The sequence below is a fragment of the Anolis sagrei genome, chromosome 1, assembly GCF_037176765.1.
Source record: "Anolis sagrei isolate rAnoSag1 chromosome 1, rAnoSag1.mat, whole genome shotgun sequence".
In the NCBI taxonomy this organism is placed as follows: Eukaryota; Metazoa; Chordata; class Lepidosauria; order Squamata; family Dactyloidae; genus Anolis; species Anolis sagrei.
Window position 1 is genome coordinate 142,830,411 of NC_090021.1, and position 22,835 is coordinate 142,853,245.

The window sequence follows — 22,835 nt, forward strand, 5'->3', positions numbered from 1 at the left end:
AGAACAGTCCTTCTAGCATTAACCATCTGAATCCAATGCAAGTCTTCTGAAAATGAGAACCATGCTAAGATTAGCCCATGCTTGCATCAACATCTCTGAAGTAATCATACCTCTAACTTTTCCTATTGTTTTTCGTGACATTCTGTTCATAATAGGAAGCGTGAGAATACCGCAACTCTTTCCTGCTTCTGCAAGAGTGGAGGATAACAGACAAGCTGTGCCCACATGCCCTGGAATTTCATCTCCTTGTATCACTGCTTCACTAAGATCTTCCTAAAAATGCACAATAAAATAAAATAAGAGAGAGAGAAATGTTTTTAAATTAAGGTTTTTTTTATTACTCCATAACCTATAAAATCTGAATCAAGCATTTCTGTGAATATAGCTCTTGCTCCTGGAAAGCAGATAAAGAACACAGCAATGTCAAGATATTTGTGCTAATTGTTTATTACCACTGTTTTTTTCTGCAGCTGCTATTGCTCTAAATATTCATATCCAAACTTGAATACTACAGTCCAACTACTGAGGAAGTGGATTATAATTCATGCAAGAACATGCTAAAATAGACCAGTTAGTTTTAAAGATAGAATCATAGAATCGTAGAATCATAGAGTTGGAAGAGACCTCATGGGCCATGTAAATACAAATGGAGTTTTTTTTGTTCCGTGTAGTTCATTTATCTGGTTTTATTCAATGAAAGAGCCATTTTGGAGTCATCAATATTGTTAAAATAAAGGTTTAAGAAATAATAAGATGCTGGAATCATAACTCAGAAACTAGAATTTATCTGAGGGACCTTGAGGAGCCAGAAGGTAGGATACTAAATTCACTGGACAACTGGTTTTGATACACATGAAAAAAAAGATCTCATTCAAAAAACTGCAGGATTTCCCAGCTTGGATGCTGTCTTGCAAATGTGACAAGAGAGGGAAACAGTAGCCTGAGCTCCGGTCTCATCATGTGTAAAAGCTTAGGCAGATGTAGCAGTGTTGAAACATGCACTTTGCTAGGGGAATGTAAAGGGGAATTAAAAAAAAGAGTTCAGTTCTTGTTAGGGGCACAAATTTCTCATCCTCTGGGAGGCTTCTCCTCTCTTATTCCAGTTTCCTATCTGTAATTGTGTTAAGGTGGCTACAAACCCTGAAATATGATGAGTGGTCCAACAATGTAAGTCACACGTTAAAATGGAGCTTTTTTAAAAACAACAACAACAACAAACTACTATAGATATTTAACTTTGTGGAAAAAGCTGTCTCACATACTCACGCCCTCACCTCAAAAAAGTCAAAGATCAACTCCAAATTGTCTGGTTCCATAGTCTGTATAGAATATTCTGTCCACCGGTCGGGCTGCAGACCATAACCACATTCTGGCTGAGAATGCCGCGACTTGAATTCATCATCACTTATTAGCGAAATCTCTAATGTGTTTGCCATTTTATGATGAAGGGTAGGTGACAGTCTACCTTCCTCGTCATCTTCACCCTCCTCCTCCAAGCCTTCAAGGGTGAGTTTCACCCTACACAGGAAAGAAACAGCAAAATCTGACTCTGTGTGTCATAGAACCTCTGTGACAGTAACAGAATGTAGACAACCTGTGATGTCAGAGGATCAATCAGATGTATTCTACTTTGTTAACACAAAGGGGCACAAATGAAGCATATAAAATTACATGTGGTATAGAGAAAGAAAGTTTTCTGTTCTCTTAATACTAGAAGTCAAGGCCATTCAATGGAGATAAATACTGGAAAATTCTGGGCAAAGAATAGCAAGTACTTCTTCACACAGTGCATAAATTATTGATTTTACTTCTGTAAAATATGGGGATGACCACTAAGGACCCTTCCACACAACCCTATATCCCAGAATATCAAGACAGAAAATCCCACAATATCTGCTTTGAACTGGGTTATTTGAGTCCACACTGCCATATATTCCAGTTCAAAGCACATAATGTGGGATTTTATTCAGCTGTGTAGAAGGGGTCTAAGATAAGACTATTTGGATTAAGCTATGGGTACTGTGGAATATGCAGACAAAACCAGACCCAGACGCCATGTTGCCACCCAAGGTTAGTTCTCCAGGACCACCATCACTTCAGTTTTCATACTGATAATGCCTATGCCATAACCTCTATATGGTGTGTATGCAATTTCACCACACATTCTCCTTCCTGTTTAACACCCAAAATGATCTTTTTTTTAAGATGAAGTAAAGCAGAAGTCAACTTCCAGTTAATAGCTTAGTTTAATAAAGGCATTTCCTGGACCTGAAACAATTTGCAGAATCCAGAAATGTAGAAAAATCATCCCAACTATTGTCATTTCAAACAAAATTATATTCACAAGTGTTCTTTTAAACACTAAAAGTGGGGACACTTTTACTGTTGAAAAGAAAGAGGGAAAGGGGTTCAGAGTCTTCAAGTGGAAAATGAGGTCACCATGCAATAGCAGCTGGCCAACTTTGATCTATGGCCTAGGATAAGGCCATAAAGAACTAATTATCATGATGTTTATCTTTATTTGCTATCTTTATATAGTACCTTTGGACAAGCTTCAAAACAAGTTACATAAAACTAGATGGATCAAATAAATTAATAGCATAATTCATGGCAAATCTTTTCTCCTCTTAGACCAAAATGGTACATGTAGTGGCAGACACCTAGTTAGACAGTATATCGAACTGGACATTACACACACTTGCCTTACAAGGGGAATAAAAATTGCTCAACAGGAACTGAACATGAGGTACACTCTCACACAAATGCTTTCTTCCTCGGATTCACAGTATGAGCAACTTCAGAGTTGTTACCTAATTGAGCACTCTTAACTTAATGGCAACTATTCCACAAAACAATGTCACTGTTTTACAAAGCAGCGAAGAACAAAAATCATAATCAATGTATTTAAAATTCACTTAAGAGCTCCAAGACACCAAACATTTATGTAAAGATTCGAGGAGCTGGTTTTACACTTCATTTTAAAGATTAGGAAAAATGAGATATATGAACCAATCCTGTAAATAATCTTGTATTAAAAAAAACTTTACGGTTTCAAAAAAAATTGAACAGGAATTGCACTGCTACAAATTTCAAAGTGTATTATGTAGATTAGTGGTTGTCAACCTGTGGTCCGTGGACCACCAGTGATCCACAAGAACAAAAATATGATCCATGGCTTTACCATTACTACACCGTTCCTTCAAAACCACGCGGCAACAAGAGTGATTAGTCTCACAAGACCCTCTTATAATGCTGAGGCAATGGGAATGTCAGAAGGGGAGAAGCTGGCTACCAGCAAAAGATTACTACTACCACATCAGCTCTAGATTATTAAATATGGTTTTCTGTGGACAAGCAGATGGTGACTACTGGATGGCATATGTTCTGTATCAGAGACTAGAGCCAATGCAATTTTCTGACTCAGCACCCTAAATTACCAAACCAAATCTAAAGTTGACCAAAAACTGATTCGTAACCCATTGGTACTAATGTTGGAGAGTGGTCCCTAATGAAAAGGGTCCCTGATAAAAAAAAAAGGTTAGGAACCACTGATTTAGACCAATATCCAACTTAACCAAAAGAGAATCATCAAAAATTGTAATCATACCTAAATCTAGATTTTTTAAATTTTTTCTTCGTTATCGATACAGGAGATTTTTCAGAAAAATGCAGCCGTAGTCTTATTTCCGTCTGGCATGTCAGCCATCCAGAATCAATACTCTCCACATCATCTGACAAAGTTAAAAAAGCAACAAGAGTTATAGTCCTGTATAATCTTCATTCTTATAGTTCTATAAAATTTTACCATATCCCAAAATGTCAATAAACCCAGTAAAAAGGGAAAAGACATCACAAGATCATATGGCTGTTAAAATTGGCAAGATAGAATTGAACTGACAAATATGTCTTAAAGAGCCCTAGTGAATAATCAGCTTTCTGTTAAAATAACAGTATAGATTTCTGAAACTAACCATGCAGACTCCCAGGGAAGAAAAACAGAGAAGAAAAGGCTACACTTTTATTCCCGGAAGGAGCCAAGAGAACACGCTGTTGGCCTATTGTTACAAGCAGATTAAATGTTAGTGTCTGTTCTGACTTAAAACCAGGATATTCGTGAACTTAATTCAATGAAGTAATGCTGATCTTTAGAGGAAAAGGTGACAGGGAAGGTAATGAACTTCGCAAACACCATTCAAACCATGTCCCTTCAGCTTTCAATCAACTGTAATGGGAAAATGTCAAAAGATTAGGGGGCATGGTTTCCTGTAATTCAAGCAGAGAACATATATGTACAGTATGCTTTTTTCTGGCTGTAGAATGGAGCCATCTATAATAAAAGGATGGGAAAAATTCATAGTTAGCACCCAGGCTAACAAGATTATTTTTTTATTCAGTATAGCTAATGAGGTAGATTAATTAACATCGAAGAACAAACATTTATTAAGACTAAAAGGAGTATTTGCACGGTCACAAGGGAACAAGTTCAATGCTCAACTAAGACTGGAAGGATTCCAAGTCCAAGGATTGAGGATGTGAGGATAGAAAAGCACAGGCCACTTCCAACATCTGTTAAAGGTCTCTCTCCTGCTGTGGCCTTTTAACACAACTCCCCACCCCTTGAAGGAAGGCCTCCGGGGCAAGGGGGGAGGGGGAGGCAGAAATTAGTAATATCAAAGCCTGCTTCTGCTACCCCAAAGCCTGCTCCAAGAGACTCTTTCTCACTTTCCCCACAGGAAATGGCCTATAGGAAGGATCCTGGTTTTATATTTTAATGATGTTTACTGCGATTTTACAATGCATGCCTGTTCCATGTAAACTGCCTAGGAAAGATTTGTATCCTGAAACATAGGACACAAGCATCTTTGGATTAATAGATACCAATTAAGCAAGGTTTTGAAACATGTCTCCTTACAAGCTACACCCTTGCCCTAAGCAGTTATATAGGAATGCCATTTGTACAGTGCTATGCATAATAACTGTTATTCTATCTCCTTAGTAGGCCTAATTATTGAGTTGCTTAAATATAACCACACATCCCAATTTTAAGTATTTCAAAGTCATTTTTCATACCAAAACAGAAATGTATCAGCGTCATCCACATGGAAGTTTCATGTGGCATGACCATCTACTTACCAAAGATTCCAAAGTGTCCATCATCAATTGAGATATCCTCTGGAATTAAAAGGACAATCTGTGAGAACAGTTCACATTCACCGGTTGTTCAATTACTTGCTAGTTTTGGCTGAAATCCTATACATACTTGCCTGGGAGAAAGTCCCTTTGAAGTTAATGAGGCATCTGGTTAAGTATGTAGAGGATTGCAGTATAAATTTCAAAACTCCTTTACTATTTTATGTCAAATTACAGTTAAGACACTTTAAATAAGAAGGCATGGCATAAGCATATTTGTTACAACTTGTACAATACCTCTCAGCTCTTTCCTTGACATAAAACCATAATCTCCAGAAAACATCAAAAGCATGTAGGTCCTTCGAACAACACTGTTTAAACTGGAGAAAGGGCATGACATATCCTGAGAATGAATCAGTGCCATGATGTCGCACTGGGTCATAATGGTCATTATATTCATGTGATGGGTTATAAAGTACATGCTAAGTAGCAAAGAAATACCCTTTACTTCAAGCTCAGAGAGAAAGCATCTGGACTACTACCATTAAAATGCTTGTGCTCCCTCCCACCCAATTCTTGATAAAAGATTTAAACTTTCATATTTATCTCATGCCTCAGAAAAAAGTCTTGGGAAAAAAACCCCCAAAGTAAGCTCAGTAACAAATCAGAACCATACAGGGTTTAAAGATAATGAAGTTCTGCCATTAAGGTTCTGCCCTCATATGCACTGAAGAAAACAGTAGGATCTAGACTATCAGAGATTTTAAAGGGTCCAAGAATCACTGAAAGGCATGAGCCCCTCAGCAGTCGTTCAAAAATGATTAAACACTAAAGCCACTTATGACATACACACCTTTTTTGTAAGAATTACAAAGCAAAGAAAAAAATTACTGGAATCCCATGCATGCCTACACAAAAGAAAATCCCACTTCATTCAATGGGACTTAACATCAGTGGATCTCAACCTGTGGGTTCCCAGATATTTTGGCTTTCAACTCCCAGAAATCCTAACAGCTGGTAAGCTGGCTGGGATTTCTGGGAGTTGTAGGCCAAAACACCTGGGAACCCACAGGTTAAGAACCACTGTCCTAGATAGAGTTGCACAAAAGTGCAGACTTAGACTATCTTCCTAGGTTTGCTCCTTTGAAGACCATGAACTAGGAAACAATATATTTAGCTCGGAATATAAGGGGCACATTTATTTATATACAATCTTGGAATTTTTAATTTAAATAACTTAAAATGTAGATTGCAGTAAATCACCATCATTTGGGGCACTGAAAACCCACAGCAAGTAGTTTCAATTGCTTTCTCAAGGATAAAATAATGTTAGATTGTATCAGCAAGTCTCCCCATTTGCACTGTTTATCCTAAGTTAGCATTACTAAAACTATTCTATTTACTTTTAACACATTACTCTGTTTCACAAAATAATACCTTTGAATAGGTAAAACCTTTTATTGGAAAAAAAAACCCAAACAACTAGGTCTGAAACTTTAAGACAAACAGCATTTAGTTTCTACTACTGAGGAATGGTTTGTTAAAAAAAAACCCAAGAGCAAAAACCGGGGACTCCCAGCCTCAAAGAACAATAAAAACTATCAATTGTGTGGTCTCTGTGTTCTCACTGTTTTAAAAAGTTAACTTTAAGTTAAGGTTTCGAGGCCCATGAATTCTTCTTCCATTTGGTGAGATAATAAGATGTAACACAATGTCTCCAAAAGTCATGACTCATCTAATGGGATGATCCCTAACATTCCCCAGTTCCATGTTTAGAAATGGGAATCGGGACTTATCCATGCCACACTTTGAAAGCCCAAGATGAAATCACAGGCAACTTCACCCACCCTATTTGAACAGCCAAAATGTGTAAATATTAATAGAGACAAAAGCATGGGGAAAATTAGATGTTCAAATCAATGTGTTTACAACTATAAATAAAACAATTTCACAAAACTTTGGAGAGCAATAACCATGCTGTGCTAGGAAGGAAGGTGCCTGTGTAGCAATGGCATTAATGTTAATTCAATAAAACATTATCAATGCCTACTAAACCACTGTGTAACATATTAGTAATCTTATGCTTCAAACAGATGCAGTTGGTGCCCATACCTAATGGGGTAATTGATCGTGGTGGTTGATGAGTCTCCCACTTGTGAATTATGACTTGGCATGGACCATCGATAGTCTGCAATTTAAAAGTTAAACGTCTGCAATAATGACTGTTACATCTGATTTTTAACTGTGATGCCATATGAAATCTACTTAAACACTCTATGAAGTGCAAAGATAGGTCTTCGGTTCATATCATTTATCTTATAAGCACTCATGCCACTAAAGTGCACCTGGTCATCCTAAGACTAAAATCTTATTAAAATGATATAGAACAAAGGAGGGCATGGGATGGTAATTTTTTTACCCTATCCCTGACATCAGGACATTAAATCTAACTTCCAAACAAAAACTGTGCACCACTTAAAACTAAGTGGAATATGTAGAAGCCTGAGAGCAGGTCAACATGCACAATCCCTCTCTTATACATTGGATGCCACATGTCCAATATGAATAGTGTTTTTAAAAAAAATAAGTTTATAAATACTGCTTCCAAATAGAAAAGATTCTAAATTATGTTTACAGATTTATCATACATTAAAGTGTTGGACTTCACACTTTGTGAAACAAGCACAAATGTCATGTATATTAGCAGCATTCATAGAGCAGCATTTTTATACAACAGCAATTAAAAATGGCAAAAAGCTGCATCTGTTAGAACTCACTTCAGTCCTTAAGTCATTGTCATATATTTATACAGTCATCAGTCACATATTTTCAAACAAAAAGACTGTATACGCCTGAAACGGACACTCCCATGCAGTCAAAAAATGACTAAGCCACTCTGGAATCAAATCTGGGAAAACCGGGACATAAAGGCAGCCACATCTGGAAAAAGTCTTCCATTCCCAAAGGCCTACAAAGCTTTGTCTTGTACAAGAGGCAACTTAACAAATTAGAATTTATCTGGAATCTACACATATATATCCTATTTCATATGTCCTAATTTTTTACTTAGTTTTATACTTATGAGTGATTTTAGAGTTATACTCAACATGTCTATTGTTATTCTTCTTTCCCATGTATTATGATTTGTCCTAACTTTGTTGATCTAATCCTCTTGAATTGTTATGTATCTACTTTTATTTATATTGTGTTCCTGTTGTAAGCTGCTCTGAGTCTCTCAAGGAGAGAAGGTGGGATATAAGTATGATGATGATTATTGTTATTATCATTATTATTTAGAACTTTAAAGTTTCCTGCAAACAATTAGTGAAATAGCACATGCAGCAAGGTAAGGGATAGCCACAGCTGCTGGAGTCTATTTTAATTACTGCAGTGGATCGCTTTGGTGGTATTTGCTGAAAAATTGTAACTGGCTATTCCTTTTACTTGCAAGCTTCAGGATTTTCAGCTGATTTCAGGGGTTGGGCTTGGTGTTTAAGGCAATCTGCCATTCTACAACCCTCCAGGAGTGCATATCATAACTTTGGGGTGAAAACACCTCAATAATTCAATGGAGACCCTGTGAAATCTCCAGAGCAAAAAAAAAAAAAAAAGATGTTGGGGAAAGAATGTGTGACCTATGAAGGATGCAATTTTCACTTCTGCTATAAAGGCCAAAGCAGAAGGAGGAATGCAAATAATAAAGTTTAGAAGTTGTATATTAAATTCTTGGGTAAAGAGAGAATTTGTTGGACTCAGAAGGAAAAGGAAAAGAGAAGATAGCTATGCAAACAACACGGTAATTATTCTCTTTCAACCTGATCTTCCTTGCCTTCTGCTTAGATTGCTGCCCAAAGTTAAATATTTTAATTGATGTTGATATGCTGATTTGTCATTTTAAACTTTATTTGAATAACAGGAAAACATCAATTTGTTATAAGTCCCTATAACTATTCATACATAAAATTGAACAAAAAGCTTAAGCGATTCTGTAAAGTGTCTAAGGTAGCTTCATTCTTCTTCCCAACATAAGGATCACTGAATGAGCACACATGGAACATCAATCTACTATGCTTGTTTCATTTCTCCAAAATTGAGCCACAAATGCCTACAACAATAGTAATAAAACCCTTTTGCTTTTCATACCTGCATGCACATTCTAAAGAATACCAGGCCTAATTATCTGCACAAAACCTGTTCAAACATCATCCTAAAAAAGAGCTGTCCCAAGTTCAAATAGTCTATACATTTATATTACTTCCTTCCTCTCACCCAAATACATGTCTTCACTTGAAACACTGCAAGAATTTGATGATGATTCCAAATATTTAGGAACCAAGGGTGCATCTCCCAAAACTCCAAGGGTTACAGAGAAGCTGTACGTATAAAAAGCGGCATTCTCACAATTGAGAGAAAGGCTGGCTGACAATGTGGCATTTCGTACGGCCCCTGATGTGCTTTGTGAAACTGGAAAATGGATTGCTACTAGAGGAAGGAAGAGAAGAACAGCCAAAGAAAATGCGCCTCTAGGATTTTAGCTTTTTAAGAAATGGCTGCATAAAATCTCTTACCATAGGATTGTTTGGTTTGACTACAATCCTGATACACTTACTAAAAAGTAAGATCCGCCACTAACTGTCACTTTTCCAGCAAACACGCTAAACATCTATAATTGTTGACATAATTATAGCTATGCCCCTGAATCCATAAACATACAATCCAGGTCAAATTAAACAAATCTAAAAGTGTAACATGTACTTTAAACAAGAGTGCAATATTGCACCTAGATGCACACTAAACTATTTAGCAACAAAAACAGCAGTGCTAGAATATAAATCTGAAGTGAAAATTAATTTACAATTAATTAATTCAAAATTTTAATTTTCTAACAAACCACTATGGCTGCTAGTTCAGAGATGTTTGTTTCTCATTGCTCAAATGAGGAACTCTATGCAAGCCAATTTAAGAAACAGATGCTGATCAGTAGACTGCCAAGTGAAATTGACTAGCATAATCAGATGTTTTTTTCTTTTAAAAAACCGCTTTGAAAACACCATGTATAAAATCCCAAGAGGTATGGTTTTGGGAACTAGCATAAGTACTGGCTTCCTTCTTCCGAAAGGAAATGTTATGCCGATTACTCATCATAACAAAAGAAAAGGGTTTTCTTCAAGAGCAAATCTACTGCTATTTGCATTCAGTTCATATTCTTGTAGTACTATTTAGCAAGACAGGTGAAGTGGTTGTGAACCATCACCTCTCTACTCTGAAGTTACTTTAGATTTAAAAAAGTAACTTAAGTAGGAGCTTTTTGCTCAACAATCTCCATCACAAACCATAGAAATATTAGGGTGGCTGTATTGGCCATTTACAAAATTCACGAGAACGCATAATATTTACTAGGCCAACCTGAACGGCACATTTGGTTGGCCTAATGAAAAACTTACGGTAGTATTACACAAATATTCTTTTATGATATGAACTGTTTTTTCAACAAGGAACCCAGAAATTGGGACAGTGGCTTTACTACTGTGCCTATTACCTAATAGTATCTGTTATCAGCATTATTAAGAGCAGCCACAAGGTAACAGTTGGTAAATCAATATTATGCCTCCATAATTAAAACAATAGAAGAAGAATGTCATATAAGGTTGGCTTTGCCAGTTATACCAGAAGCAGAAAAATGGCACTTACACAATTGCATTAATGCTAAAACTGATCTTATGTTTATATCTCTTTTCCTTAAAAGCATTTTTAAACATGAACTATTCTCCTGCTTATGGTAGCATTCTAAATCCAGCCTGAATCTGCGAATTAAACACAGTTCAATTTACAACAACTGTTGTGGAAAAATATAAAAAGATTACATGTCTGTTCTGGTGAAAGGTCTCTCAGAAAGTGAAGGTAATAATTCATATTAAACATTAGGACATTAGGTCTTAAGCATAGTGGAGGTTTATATGAAAATCAGCCTAAATCACTCTCACTGAACTTAAAGTTAGTTAAAGCTTGCTTGGCCTATCAGTTAAAATTTTGCATCTGTGCCTGTGAATGCTTGATAAAAGTCTGTATAATTAAGAACAACACTTGTTATCTTAGGTTTCAGTTTAAGCCTAAATGCAGGAAGTGGTCATCACTATAATAAGAGAACGAAACTACAAAATATTTCATTTATGTAAAGCAAGCAAGGGTACTCAGTACAGCTAGAAACGGAAATATGCAAGAGAAAGAACCATTAAGTAAACACTGCTTTATACTCATTCAATGTCACAAAACATTTGGTTTACACTGTCCTTGGATGCACCTTACAGTCCTACAGTGTGGAATGAATGCAGTTTGACACCATTTTAAGTGCCATGGCTCAGTGCTATGGAATCCTAGAAATTGTCGTTTAATAAGGCACCAACCCTCTTTGGCAGAGAAGACTAAAGACCTTGTAAAACTACAACTTCAATGATTCCACAGCATGAACCATGACAGGTAAAGTGGTGTCCAACTGCATTAATTCTACAGTAGATGCACATTTTCAATCTTACATGCCTTTTTTGCTTTCACCATTATTGTACTGTATCCACACATTACAATAGTGTATTGTTTACTTCCATACTCCCCTCCCACACCTCTGACAAATGTTATCCTCTACCAATACCTAGACGCTGACTAACTTGGGCTCTTACATAGGTCTATATTTTGCTATTCCATAAAATTCATACTTACCATAGAAGCCTCTGCATCACACGGTACATATAGCGTGCACGATACAGAGCACCTACTCAAAGGAAACACACTCACCAATACATACTGTAAAGTTTGCATGTATTATAAGGGAACTTGACTTACTTCAGCAGATCTAAGACACTGCTTTTAAAACTAAATTGAAACTGCACCTTCAAATATTTAACTAAGTTAGAAGAATGCAGACCAAACAAGTATCAAAATTAGCTTGCTGTTACTTCTGATAACTTGTGAAAAACTATTGAAATATTTGCTTATCTCCTTAGCAATTACATGCCTATGCCATGTTTAACTTATTTAACTTTACTTAATGATAACAGAAGCTCACCAAGCATACTATTTAAGCTTGTTATGCCTCTTAGGTTATACTTTTCCCACACAAAACACAACTGGGGAGGAAAAGCATGATATGTGTAAATACACTGAATGAGTCAGATATGCCTTTTGGTCTGCATGCACATGGCTGGGAAGCCAGCTGCAACCATCCATTGCATGCAGTCAGCTTAAAGCAGGTGCTCATGCTTATACAGGGCCTTTCTTTGAAAGAAATGTTTAACTGAAGCTAAAAACAGTTTGTTGTCTAAGGGTTTCATGGCCGGAATAACTGGATTGCTGTGAGCTTTTCGGGCTGTATGGTCATGTTCCAGTAGCATTCTCTCTCTCTCTCTCTCTCAAAAAAAAAAAAACAAAACAAAAAAAACCAGTTTGTTTTCAGGAGAATTAAACAATGATGAATCAAACAACTGACAATGGTGTACACTACTGTTAAATTCCACAACACCAGGAGCTTATCCTAGAATTAATCAACATATCACAATGATGTTTACTTAGTTATACGTACCTGTGGCTCTAAAAAGATGCCTTGAAAATATCGATATTCAATTTCAGCTCCCTTAGGGAGTTTAACAGTTGCTTTCCATAGAAGACTATAGGGAAAAAGAGAAGGGGAAAATGAGATGACTGTCATACGATTTTATGCATTTAGGCTTCAAATTCAAAGTCAGCTATCAGCTCCGCCTCTAGCCATTTCTTGTACATACTAAAACTGTTACTATTAAAGGGCCCTGCTCACTGGATCAGGGTGTGCATGTTTCTTCAATAGTAGAGCAAACAAACTAATAGGACATCACGGAAAGGACAAGGGAACTGGACAAAAATATTTTGGTATAGTTTATGGCCACAATGTGGCATTCCACAGACATACTCATTTTTAACATAGTTTAAAACAGGCATGCTACTCAAGCTGCACAACATAAATAATTAAGCAAGAAGCAAATCTGTATCAATATAGCATCCAACAGCCAAATTCAAATGTTAGTATACCCTTTGTTTTCTAAACTGAAGTATATTTTATTTATTTATTTATTTGCTTTATTTCTATACCGCATTTTTCAGCCTAAATCGGCGACTCAATGCGGTATATCCAGATGTTGAGACAATGACCAAATTGCAGAACATGAACTGTATGGTGAGCACTGTCCCATGTAGTTCTAAGTTTCTGTGTGTATTGTAGAAGGAAACTTACACATCACCAGCCTCCTCCTCTGGCTGAAGGATTATTGCACATTGGGGATTCCAGTTTCCCAGCACACTGCAGCTTCCACATATGGCAAAAACTTCTCCTAGAAACAGCAATATGTTACAAAGCACTCAATAGAATTTTAAATATTATTCAGGTTTTGCCTATAGCTTGATCAAGTGGCTTTGTGTAAAAACGTAAGAAGACTCAAAATTAACATTTTTTCACTTTTTTCTATTAAAATATGCAAATCACTATACAACTCTGCAGTACTATGAATGTATATACTGTTCTAGTCCATGCAAGGCAGATCAAGAAAAAATTCTCAGTCTTTAACCCATAATTCCAATATAGTGCTCCACAACAATATACTGAAACTCTTTGGAAACAAATGCTAGTACATATAAATTATCTGTTAGAAGAAACATCCTCAACTAAAAGTCTGATAATGTTTAAGTGCAGTTTCATTTTACACTCTCACTAAAGTAAAGTTCTCTGCAGCAAGGAAGACTCCATGAGAAGAAGGCAAAACTAAAAATGTGTAACCGTACTTAGAATAAAGCTTTTGCTTTGTGCACTACAATAAAATCTTAATGTTACATGACATTTATATGTAGATCCACAGGGAGGAGTAAGAGATGTACTGATATCCCAAAGCTCTGAACAAGATCTTGGAGTGCCTTAAAGGTATTCATGTGCACTCATACATTTACGGTCTTGTAAGTATTTATATAGGTCATAAGTGCCAAGTTAAAACAGCCGGTTGCCTGATATATAAGACATAAACAACTTGCTTGCTACCAGCTGAGTTTGGTACATTATGTAATATTTCTGAACATGCTCTCTGGTGATGTAAATGGATAAGCAGTAGGCAGAACAGCTGCTATGAGAGCCATTAAAGATCAGTTATGCTGGTAGAAATACACCACCAGGATTCTTAGAATGGAAAAAAACCCTGCTACATGTTATAAGGGGATGGGGGTAGACATGAGAAGGAAAAACCAAACGAAAACATATACTCAGGTATAAGCTGGGTTTTTCAGCCCTTTTTTAGGCTGAAAAAGACCCCCTCAGCTTATACTCGAGTCAAAGTTATATATTATTTTACATTATTATTATTATTATTATTATTATTATTATTATTACATTGATTATGTTTCTCTATTTATTGTTATTATTACAGTTATTATTTTACTCTCTTTATTATTATTGGAAGGATACATAAGCACACTGACATTGAAGAAGATAAGAATAATGGTTTAATCAGAGTTGGACAGATTTATCTTAAATTAATTTTATGTAAATATTTAAAAACATATAACCTACTGATGGCTCAATTAATGCAATTTTATTGGGATCTATTTCTATTTTGAAATTTACCAGTAGATGCTGCATTTCCCAACCTTGGCTTATACTCGTGTTAATACATTTTCCCAGTTTTTTGTGGTGAAATTAGGTGCCTCGGATTATATTCGGGTTGGCTTATACTTGAGTATATATGGTATTTAAGAAGCTGATTGAGGAAGGGTTAGCAGCAAGGAAGCCTGAGAGTGGCAAATGTCTTTCCTGGAGAAGCACACAGTGCATGTTTGCAGCATGGAAATCAATCTTTCTAGCTGATTTAGAAACTCCATTTTCCACGCTTCTCAGCAATGGTGGATATTTCACATGAATCTAAACAAGTATGGATTTAAGCCTTAAAACGATCGCCACTATTTTCCTGGCCCAACTCCCATGCTTCTTAATATGTTTCTGAGAGAGGGGGAAAGGCAAAGAGGTTTTCTGCAGATTTTCCCAGCTCTCTTGTGTCCCCCAAAGTCAAAATTAGTAAAATAATTTAAAAATCCCTTCAGTCAAGATTTAAAAACAAGCTGCAGCCTATGCTGTACATATGTCTGTAGACCTCCATTTGACATGAGCTAACGGTTTCAGTAGTATTTTGGAGGAACGACAGTTAAATTCTTATGACATTCATTTGTTACTGGAGAAGTTTTTTTTCCCATATGAAATTTTCAAATAAAACAGCATTTTGTAAGATATGCATGTCTTACTCACATATACCTGCTAAAAGATTAATATGCTTCACATATGGACACTTCACTCCTCTGATTGAAAGCCATGTCTAATGAAATTGCCAACAAAAGCTCACATAAAAGCTTTAAAAATCATAGACTAAAAGTTCCATAGTTGTTTATCCTTAGCCCTTCTCCTAGGTTATATTTCAAATATGTTGAGAGTGCACAGAATTATCAGCTGTATTAGGAATTAATTCTCTGTAACTTCTGAAATAACTGAGATAAGGGGTTCAGTAATGAGGAGCCTCTTCTAAACCATGGTGCAGTAACCTTAGGAACAAACTGAAAAGTATTTTGTGCAATGGGTTGTTGTAGGTTTTTTCAGGCTATATGGCCATGTCACTACCTCTGAGGATGCTTGCCATAGATGCAGACGAAACATCAGGAGAGAATGCCTCTAGAACATGGCCATATAGCCCGAAAAAACCTACAACAACCCAGTGATTCCGGCCATGAAAGCTTTCAACAATTCATTTTGTGCAATGTTTTCTGGTTTGCATGAGGAGGCAAGAACCTGGTACAGACAGGAACATGCCAGCCATTCTTAGCTTAAATTGGAGGACATAATCACCTGCACTTTTCCAGAAAGTACATTGCCAAGCTATATTATTATACAAATCAGCTAACGAACGAAATATTTTTTCCATTTAATTTAACTAGTCAGTATGTCAGAAGCAGAGACTCAATCACAATTGGATACTTAATAGATAACTGATTAAAGTAATTAGATCTTATTTGACATTAACTGATAATAAAGCTAAGTGGTCAATTACTTTTTTACTATGGATGCAAAGCAGTTGTCCATTTTAAAAACTAGGCAAGCTGAAAATGCAACACTCATATTCTAGCCACAGTAATGGCTATCAATGCATTTCTGGGTCCAGTTTTAATTGCTGGTCTAACCTTAAACCCAAATCAGATCATGTCAAAATCCAGCTGCAATGATATGCCCTAAGACCAGCCACAGCTTATTTCTGTTGCTGGTACATAAAAGAAATAGTACATTTCTGGCACAGAATCCCTTATTTCAGGCTATCTGTCCCCCTCCCTCCTCCTTTAAAGTCTCAAAGGCTAGGGAGCTCCACCAGTGTTTTTAATTGAATGTAAGACAATTTTTATTTTATGGTTTTATTGCTGTGATTGTTCATTTTTTAATAAACAATATTTTCACAATGAAACGCTAATGATATATGTTTTTATTGATCTTGCTATGGTTTTATATTATATGTTAATGTTTTAAATTGTATTTTATGGTACTGTAGGTATTGAATTGTTGCTGTCTCTAAACCACCTTGAGTCACCTGCGGGCTAAAAGGGCGGTATACAAATATAGTAAATAAATAAATTTTCTATTCCACTGTTTTGTTTTTATTTTGCTACCCACCTTTGGGAAACATTACTCTGAAAAATATCGCAGAAATACAAAAAAAGAAATGGATGTACAGGTAGTTCCTGGGTTACGAACAAGGTAGGTTCAGTAGGATTGCTCTTAAGTTGAATTTGTATGTAAGTCGGAACAGGTACATTTTAAGTGTAACTCCAGACATTTTTTAAAATATCTGGATATCATAGGGAATTGTTAACATCCTATTTTGTTGTCTGTGTCCTTGTTCAGAAGATTTCACCTCACCTTCTGACCCCATGACAAATGGATTTTGAAAATTTCCCTTTCTAGGGGTAGATTTTTTTCTCACTTCCCGGTGTGTTACCCTTGTTTTTAACTATAAGTTGTATGTTAGTCGGGTGTTTGTAATTCAAAGACTGCATCTACATAGTATTGTAAACATAATGTTCATGATCTCCATCCCTTTGTGGATGGCAATTAGTGACTAGCCACAACTGCCTACCTGCATTAATATATACACACATACAGCTCTTGTTTTGTGGAGATGCAATTCTGTGCAAAACGAATAAAATACCCAATGCTGAAAGGACGAGGCACTCAACAAGCACTGGGAAGCTAAGCTGGTTATGTCCCAATCATTTTGGCATACTTTTGAATTTGATGTTTTGTAACTACCATCAATGCTGATGGTGGCAGTGCTGCTGACAGAGTCTCCCATGTCAGAAAAGCTTTTGCTGAGGAATCAAAACAAATGGTCCAAACGGCAGCAATAGTGGAGATTAGCACTGGTAAAAGATCTCTTAAGAGACAATGGCTGTGGCATTACAGCTAACACTAATTAGTACGGTGCAAAAGGAGGCACACTAAACCCGTTTTAATGTCTTCTGCAATGAAAAATGTATGATGAGACAATCCAAAATGAAATAAAAGATAATGCCAGAACATGAGACACCCAGATCAGAAGACACTCAATGGGATACTACCAAAGTACAACAGAGGGCAATTACAAGTGTCCAATGATGCAAAAGGACATTAAGAAGAGAAAGGAAAGTCCAAAGCTGTGCAACGCATATTGCAGGATATGGAGTAAGACATAAATCAGGTGAAGCTAGCCATAGTAAAATAAGAAATGGAAGATATAAACATTGCAATACTTGGGATGAGTGAGCTAAGTTTTATAGGAATAGGAAATTATGAGTCATATATATTTAGCATTTTACTCAGGAAAAGAAAATCTAAGAAGAGTGGCACTTATAGTGAGGAGAGTAACACCTCATGTGCCACAGCATTTGACTGTCCTGATACATAACTTATATTCAGGAGATTACCATCAGGACATAAAATGGAGAAACAGAATGGTTTCTACCTAGCAAGGGGATCAGGCAAGGTTGCATTTTATCACCCAATCAGTTTAATTAATTCGCTGAACATACTAGACATAGAGCGGCATTAGAAGGGTTGAAAAAACAATAATACTAGGAGAAAATAACAAAGATTTGGAATAATTAACAAAGAAAATGAAGGATGCAACTGCAAAGTAGATTTACAGTTAATCAAGACTTAACTCGTTCTAGTAGTCAACATTTCTAAACTGAGACTGTTGTACTTTGGAAATATCATGAGAACACACAATTTACTAGAAAAGAGGATAATGATTGGGAAGGTAGAAGGCAGTAAGAAAAGAGGAAGACTGCATTACAGACGTCAAAGAAACTGCAGCCTTAAGTATGCAAGACCTGAACAGGGCTGTTGATAAGTGACTTATATCGTTTTTAGCATTGTTGACCACTTTGAGATTCTTTGAGAAAAAATGTAATGGTTGGAGGTCTCCAACACTTATTCGAGTCAATCGGAATTCCATGAAAAACTAAACCAGGCCATCCTAATCACAGGGTTAGTCCTGTGTACGTTGCATTATATCATAGAACGTTTGTGAAGTAATGTTACAACAGCTGATGGAGTGTCAGGATACAGTCTTATGACAACATGGCACATTTTCTGAGAGGGAAACCAAAGTTCATCTTAGGTGAAGAGAGACTACTAGTCTGCAGCAAGATGTCAACATAAAAGGTATTAGGAAGACATAAAAGGTCACAGAAAGCTATATGAAGCAGAGTAGAGGAGCAGTACCAGTCAGAATATAGTTACTATAATCACCATCAAGTTTATCTTTATCTGAATAAGTGAGATAAGGGTGTACATCACACAGCAGCATGACTTAACCACAGAAATATGTAGCAAATCAGTACTAAAAATATAAGAAATAATGATGAAAAAATCCTGAAAAGACGTTTTTTCTAATTAAAAATAAATTGTCACACATTTGCTCAATAAACTGAACATTATACCTGTAAATGTTATCTAATATAGAAAATATCTACATGTAAGACAATGTAAGTCCAGCCTCCCCCCTCGGTTCTTATAAGTATTAGCAGCTAAGGTAAAACAGTTTTTCCAACTTAATGCCCTCTATATGTGCTGAACTACAGTTCCCATAATTCAATGTCAGCATGCAGGTGGTCACTTGGCACTTGTAGACCCACACATCTAGAAGGCACTAGACTGGATAAAACTGATATATGGTTATTATGTGGAAGATTTCCCTTTTTTACTGGAAAACTGCAATAAAAGGAAAGTGTTCTCTACCTGGTGCTGATGCTCCTCTTATTTCAAAGGTAACTTGACAAGGTGCCATTCTGGTTGATGTAAAATGGCTTTCCGTATCCTACAAAGAAAGGATGAGTTTCTTAACTTTAAGGACAACTTTAAACATTTAGTATCTTAACAGCATATGAATGTATTTCATTTAATTAGAAGTTTCTAGACACATTTTTCAACAAGTCTTCCTTGAATTTCATGTAATTGACAACACAGTCAGACAGATTAGCATTGCACCTAATAAGAACACTTGTAATGCTTTCTCCCAACTGTGAGTACAACAGTTATGTGTTCCTGGACCAATCAGGATTTCCTTTTGCATTTAGAAGCTTTCTGTATAGTAGTCCCTACACATTTATGGTTTTAAATATTGTTGATTTAATCAAATTTAGTTAAATATGATGTGATAAACTATTCACATTTTCAGTGGCAACAACTCTCATATAACTTACCTTTTGGGGCAAGTGAGCTTTGCCACTGAAGTACTGTAATTTAATATGAAACATCAAACAAAAATGTCCATGTTCATCTCTTTGACCTTATAATAACCACTTATTTTGCAGAATGCCCAAATAAATGGAAAAAAAATGTAGCTGTTGTGCATATATTAAATCGTTTTAAAATAGAAAGATTTTGACCTCTTTTCAGAAGTGTATCAATATTACCAGAGATAGCAAATTGTAATCCAGAACACTTTCTAATGAGTTTCTTAGCGATCTAGTGCCTAGCCATCACAGACTTGTGGTTAAGAAAAGGCAAATACTGCATAGCACTCAATGGAATCTACAGGGAAAGGTGTGAGATGCATGTCCAAGTGCTCAGCAATTTCTTTTTAAATAAAATAAAATAATTTTTAAAATGCATCGCCAAACACTTGAACACATATCTCCCCCTATCCCCCATAAACAACACATTTCATAACTTGAGATACCGTAAGAGGATGTTTTGAGCATTCCTAACAGATGAGGGGCCCCTGCTGGCGCAGCGGGTTAAACCGCTGAACTTGCTGACTGCAAGGTTAGTTGTTTGAATCCAGGAAGCAGGGTAAGCTTCTGCTGTTAGCCCCAGCTTCTGCCAACCTAGCAGTTTGAAAACATGCAAATATGAGTAGATCAATAGGTACCTCCTTGGCAGGAAGGTAAACGGCGCTCCATGCAGTCATGCTGGCCACATGACCTTGGAGGTGTCTACGGACAATGCCAGCTCTTTGGCTTAGATGAGCACCACCCCCCAGAGTCAGACACAACTAGACTTAATGGCAAGGGAAACCTTTACCTTTACTTTAACAGATGAGATCTTACATACACTCTGTTAAATTGCTTACATTCTGTTGATGTTATCGGAAATGTTTTGAAAGTATGCAAAGACAAGCCTTTTGGATATCTCTTTTTTAATGAGAACCAAATTTGAACATATCTTTTCTTCTTGTCACAAAACCTCAACAGAAGATCTTTAAAAGTTGGTTTTAAGATCAACCACGTGGTTGGTTTTGTTCAAAAATAATTCTAGAAGAAAACTACAAATTGAGCTGTGATGAGGTACTGACGAGGGACTCAAAAACCAAAGAGCACAGCAGAAGTTGCACTAAAGAAAGAGTAACAAGATGGACAAGAACAGAAAGTAGGATTCTTTGTGGAAAAGAAACAACAGACAGCAAGAAGCAGCTATGGACCTGTAGATACAATGTCACATACAGTTCTTTTGATATGTTGCCTATCTTTGATTTCAGAGAAGAAATGGGTCAAGAGAAAAACATAATTATGTCCAAGCAAAAATAAAATAACACAAAATGGCCTCTATATTAAAACCATTTCACCCTTCTGACTGAAGTTTTAGCATATCTAAGCCTTGGGCAAGTATGTGATATGTAACACTGATCTCCACCTGGTGATATTCATATCAGGTTCAATCTCAAAAAAGGCCACACAGAATGAGATGTTACAACTGTGATGCTACCAAAAAAGAGACCCTATCCACAATACTTTTTATACACCAACCCACACCGCCCTTCAAAACATAAAATACTAAAAAGCAAAAAAAAGAAAAGAAAAGAGCATCATATGATGAATAGAAAGAAATATCTGCCTTACTGAGGCTCTGTGCTATTGCACTGACCAGTTTTCTGCAAAAGATTACTTAATGCATGAACACCAAGAAGCTCAGTGTTTATATGTGATAAAGGAAGGAGGAATCAAACTAATTAAAAATATCTTCTGCTTATATTTCTATTGCAAGCCTGAGTTTAAACTGAATAAATACTAAACATTTTGGAAATTGTGAACACACAAACGAGACCCTATTCATAGCTACCACCCACCTTTCCAACCCACGTCGGTCTTGTTTCCTCATAATGCATAAAATGGCAATGGGTACACAATTACTTCTGGCTATGGCTGCAGGTCACGAAGAGTCGGAGACGACTGAACGAATGAACAACAATGGCTGCACCACTGCAAAATGATACTGAGATGAAATAATGCTGAGTGGGATCTCAGCTTAGTTACATGCAATCATAGGAGGAGGACCAGATGCATTAAACTGCAGTTTCTGTTTGTCATATTTTAATTCAAGCCCAATTTAAGAACTATGATTAAAGTAAAACTGGCATCTAGCTATAGAGTTACATAATTTCCATGAACAATGACTCAGATTGGCAAATCAAGGAGTAGAAACAGTCTGCAGTCTGCAATTTATGACAACAACCTTGAGGCAACTGGGCCTTCCATTTCTCTTTCAACTAAGGCAAACAAGATAACCAAGGGGTTTTTTCCACAGCTGAGTTGCAAGGAACTCTGAAGTATGAGACAGCACTGTAGCATCCTAGACTACTCAAGTTCAGGAAGGAAATGCAGCATTGGACAGGCTGCTGCATAAATTGAATTGAAACTGAAAGTAAGTTTTTCTGATTCTTCCAGTAGAAACTGCATTCTACAACTATAAAAGGATAATGTACAACAATTATGAAGCAATATTAACACAACATCTTAGCCCCACTAGCTGAGACTAATTGTACTTTAAACTAAAGTTAATCTCAGCTAATGTTTTAGCTCCCTAAACAGTAACAAACCTTTAGCAGGAACAATATTTTGACTCAAGTCACAAACATGTCTCACGCAGACAAAGCGTCCTAACTCTTTACAATGTGAATATTTTCAGAAGCATTGGGCACTACACAGACTTCCTTTTAGGTGTTTCAGCAGACACTACAATTTTCTGTGTCAATAGTTCACAGGCCTGAGCAACTGATGGATTTATTATCAATTTTTTCTCTTCATAACACAAAAAAGCAGCTCATGATTCCTTTCCCTGTTTCTGAACATGGAAAAAAAGCAGTTGAGGTCTATAACAATGCAGGCAGACAGGATAATTTTTGGAA

At 36.4% G+C, this 22,835-nt stretch overlaps 1 protein-coding gene across 2 annotated transcripts in view; it reads right to left on the reverse strand.

Annotated features, from left to right (window-relative positions):
- GPCPD1 (glycerophosphocholine phosphodiesterase 1) overlaps positions 1-22,835 on the reverse strand; it is a 46,675-nt gene that overhangs the window by 17,711 nt on the left and 6,129 nt on the right. For both annotated transcript variants that reach the window (XM_060786150.2, XM_060786141.2), the window contains exons 2-9: positions 19,448-19,526; positions 13,388-13,484; positions 12,704-12,788; positions 7,243-7,318; positions 5,134-5,172; positions 3,608-3,731; positions 1,275-1,518; positions 111-273 (exon numbers count right to left, since the gene is read on the reverse strand). In XM_060786150.2, the coding sequence (XP_060642133.2) occupies positions 111-273; positions 1,275-1,518; positions 3,608-3,731; positions 5,134-5,172; positions 7,243-7,318; positions 12,704-12,788; positions 13,388-13,484; positions 19,448-19,496 (877 nt within the window). In that variant the 5' untranslated portion in view covers positions 19,497-19,526. The remainder of the gene's footprint in view (positions 1-110; positions 274-1,274; positions 1,519-3,607; positions 3,732-5,133; positions 5,173-7,242; positions 7,319-12,703; positions 12,789-13,387; positions 13,485-19,447; positions 19,527-22,835) is intronic.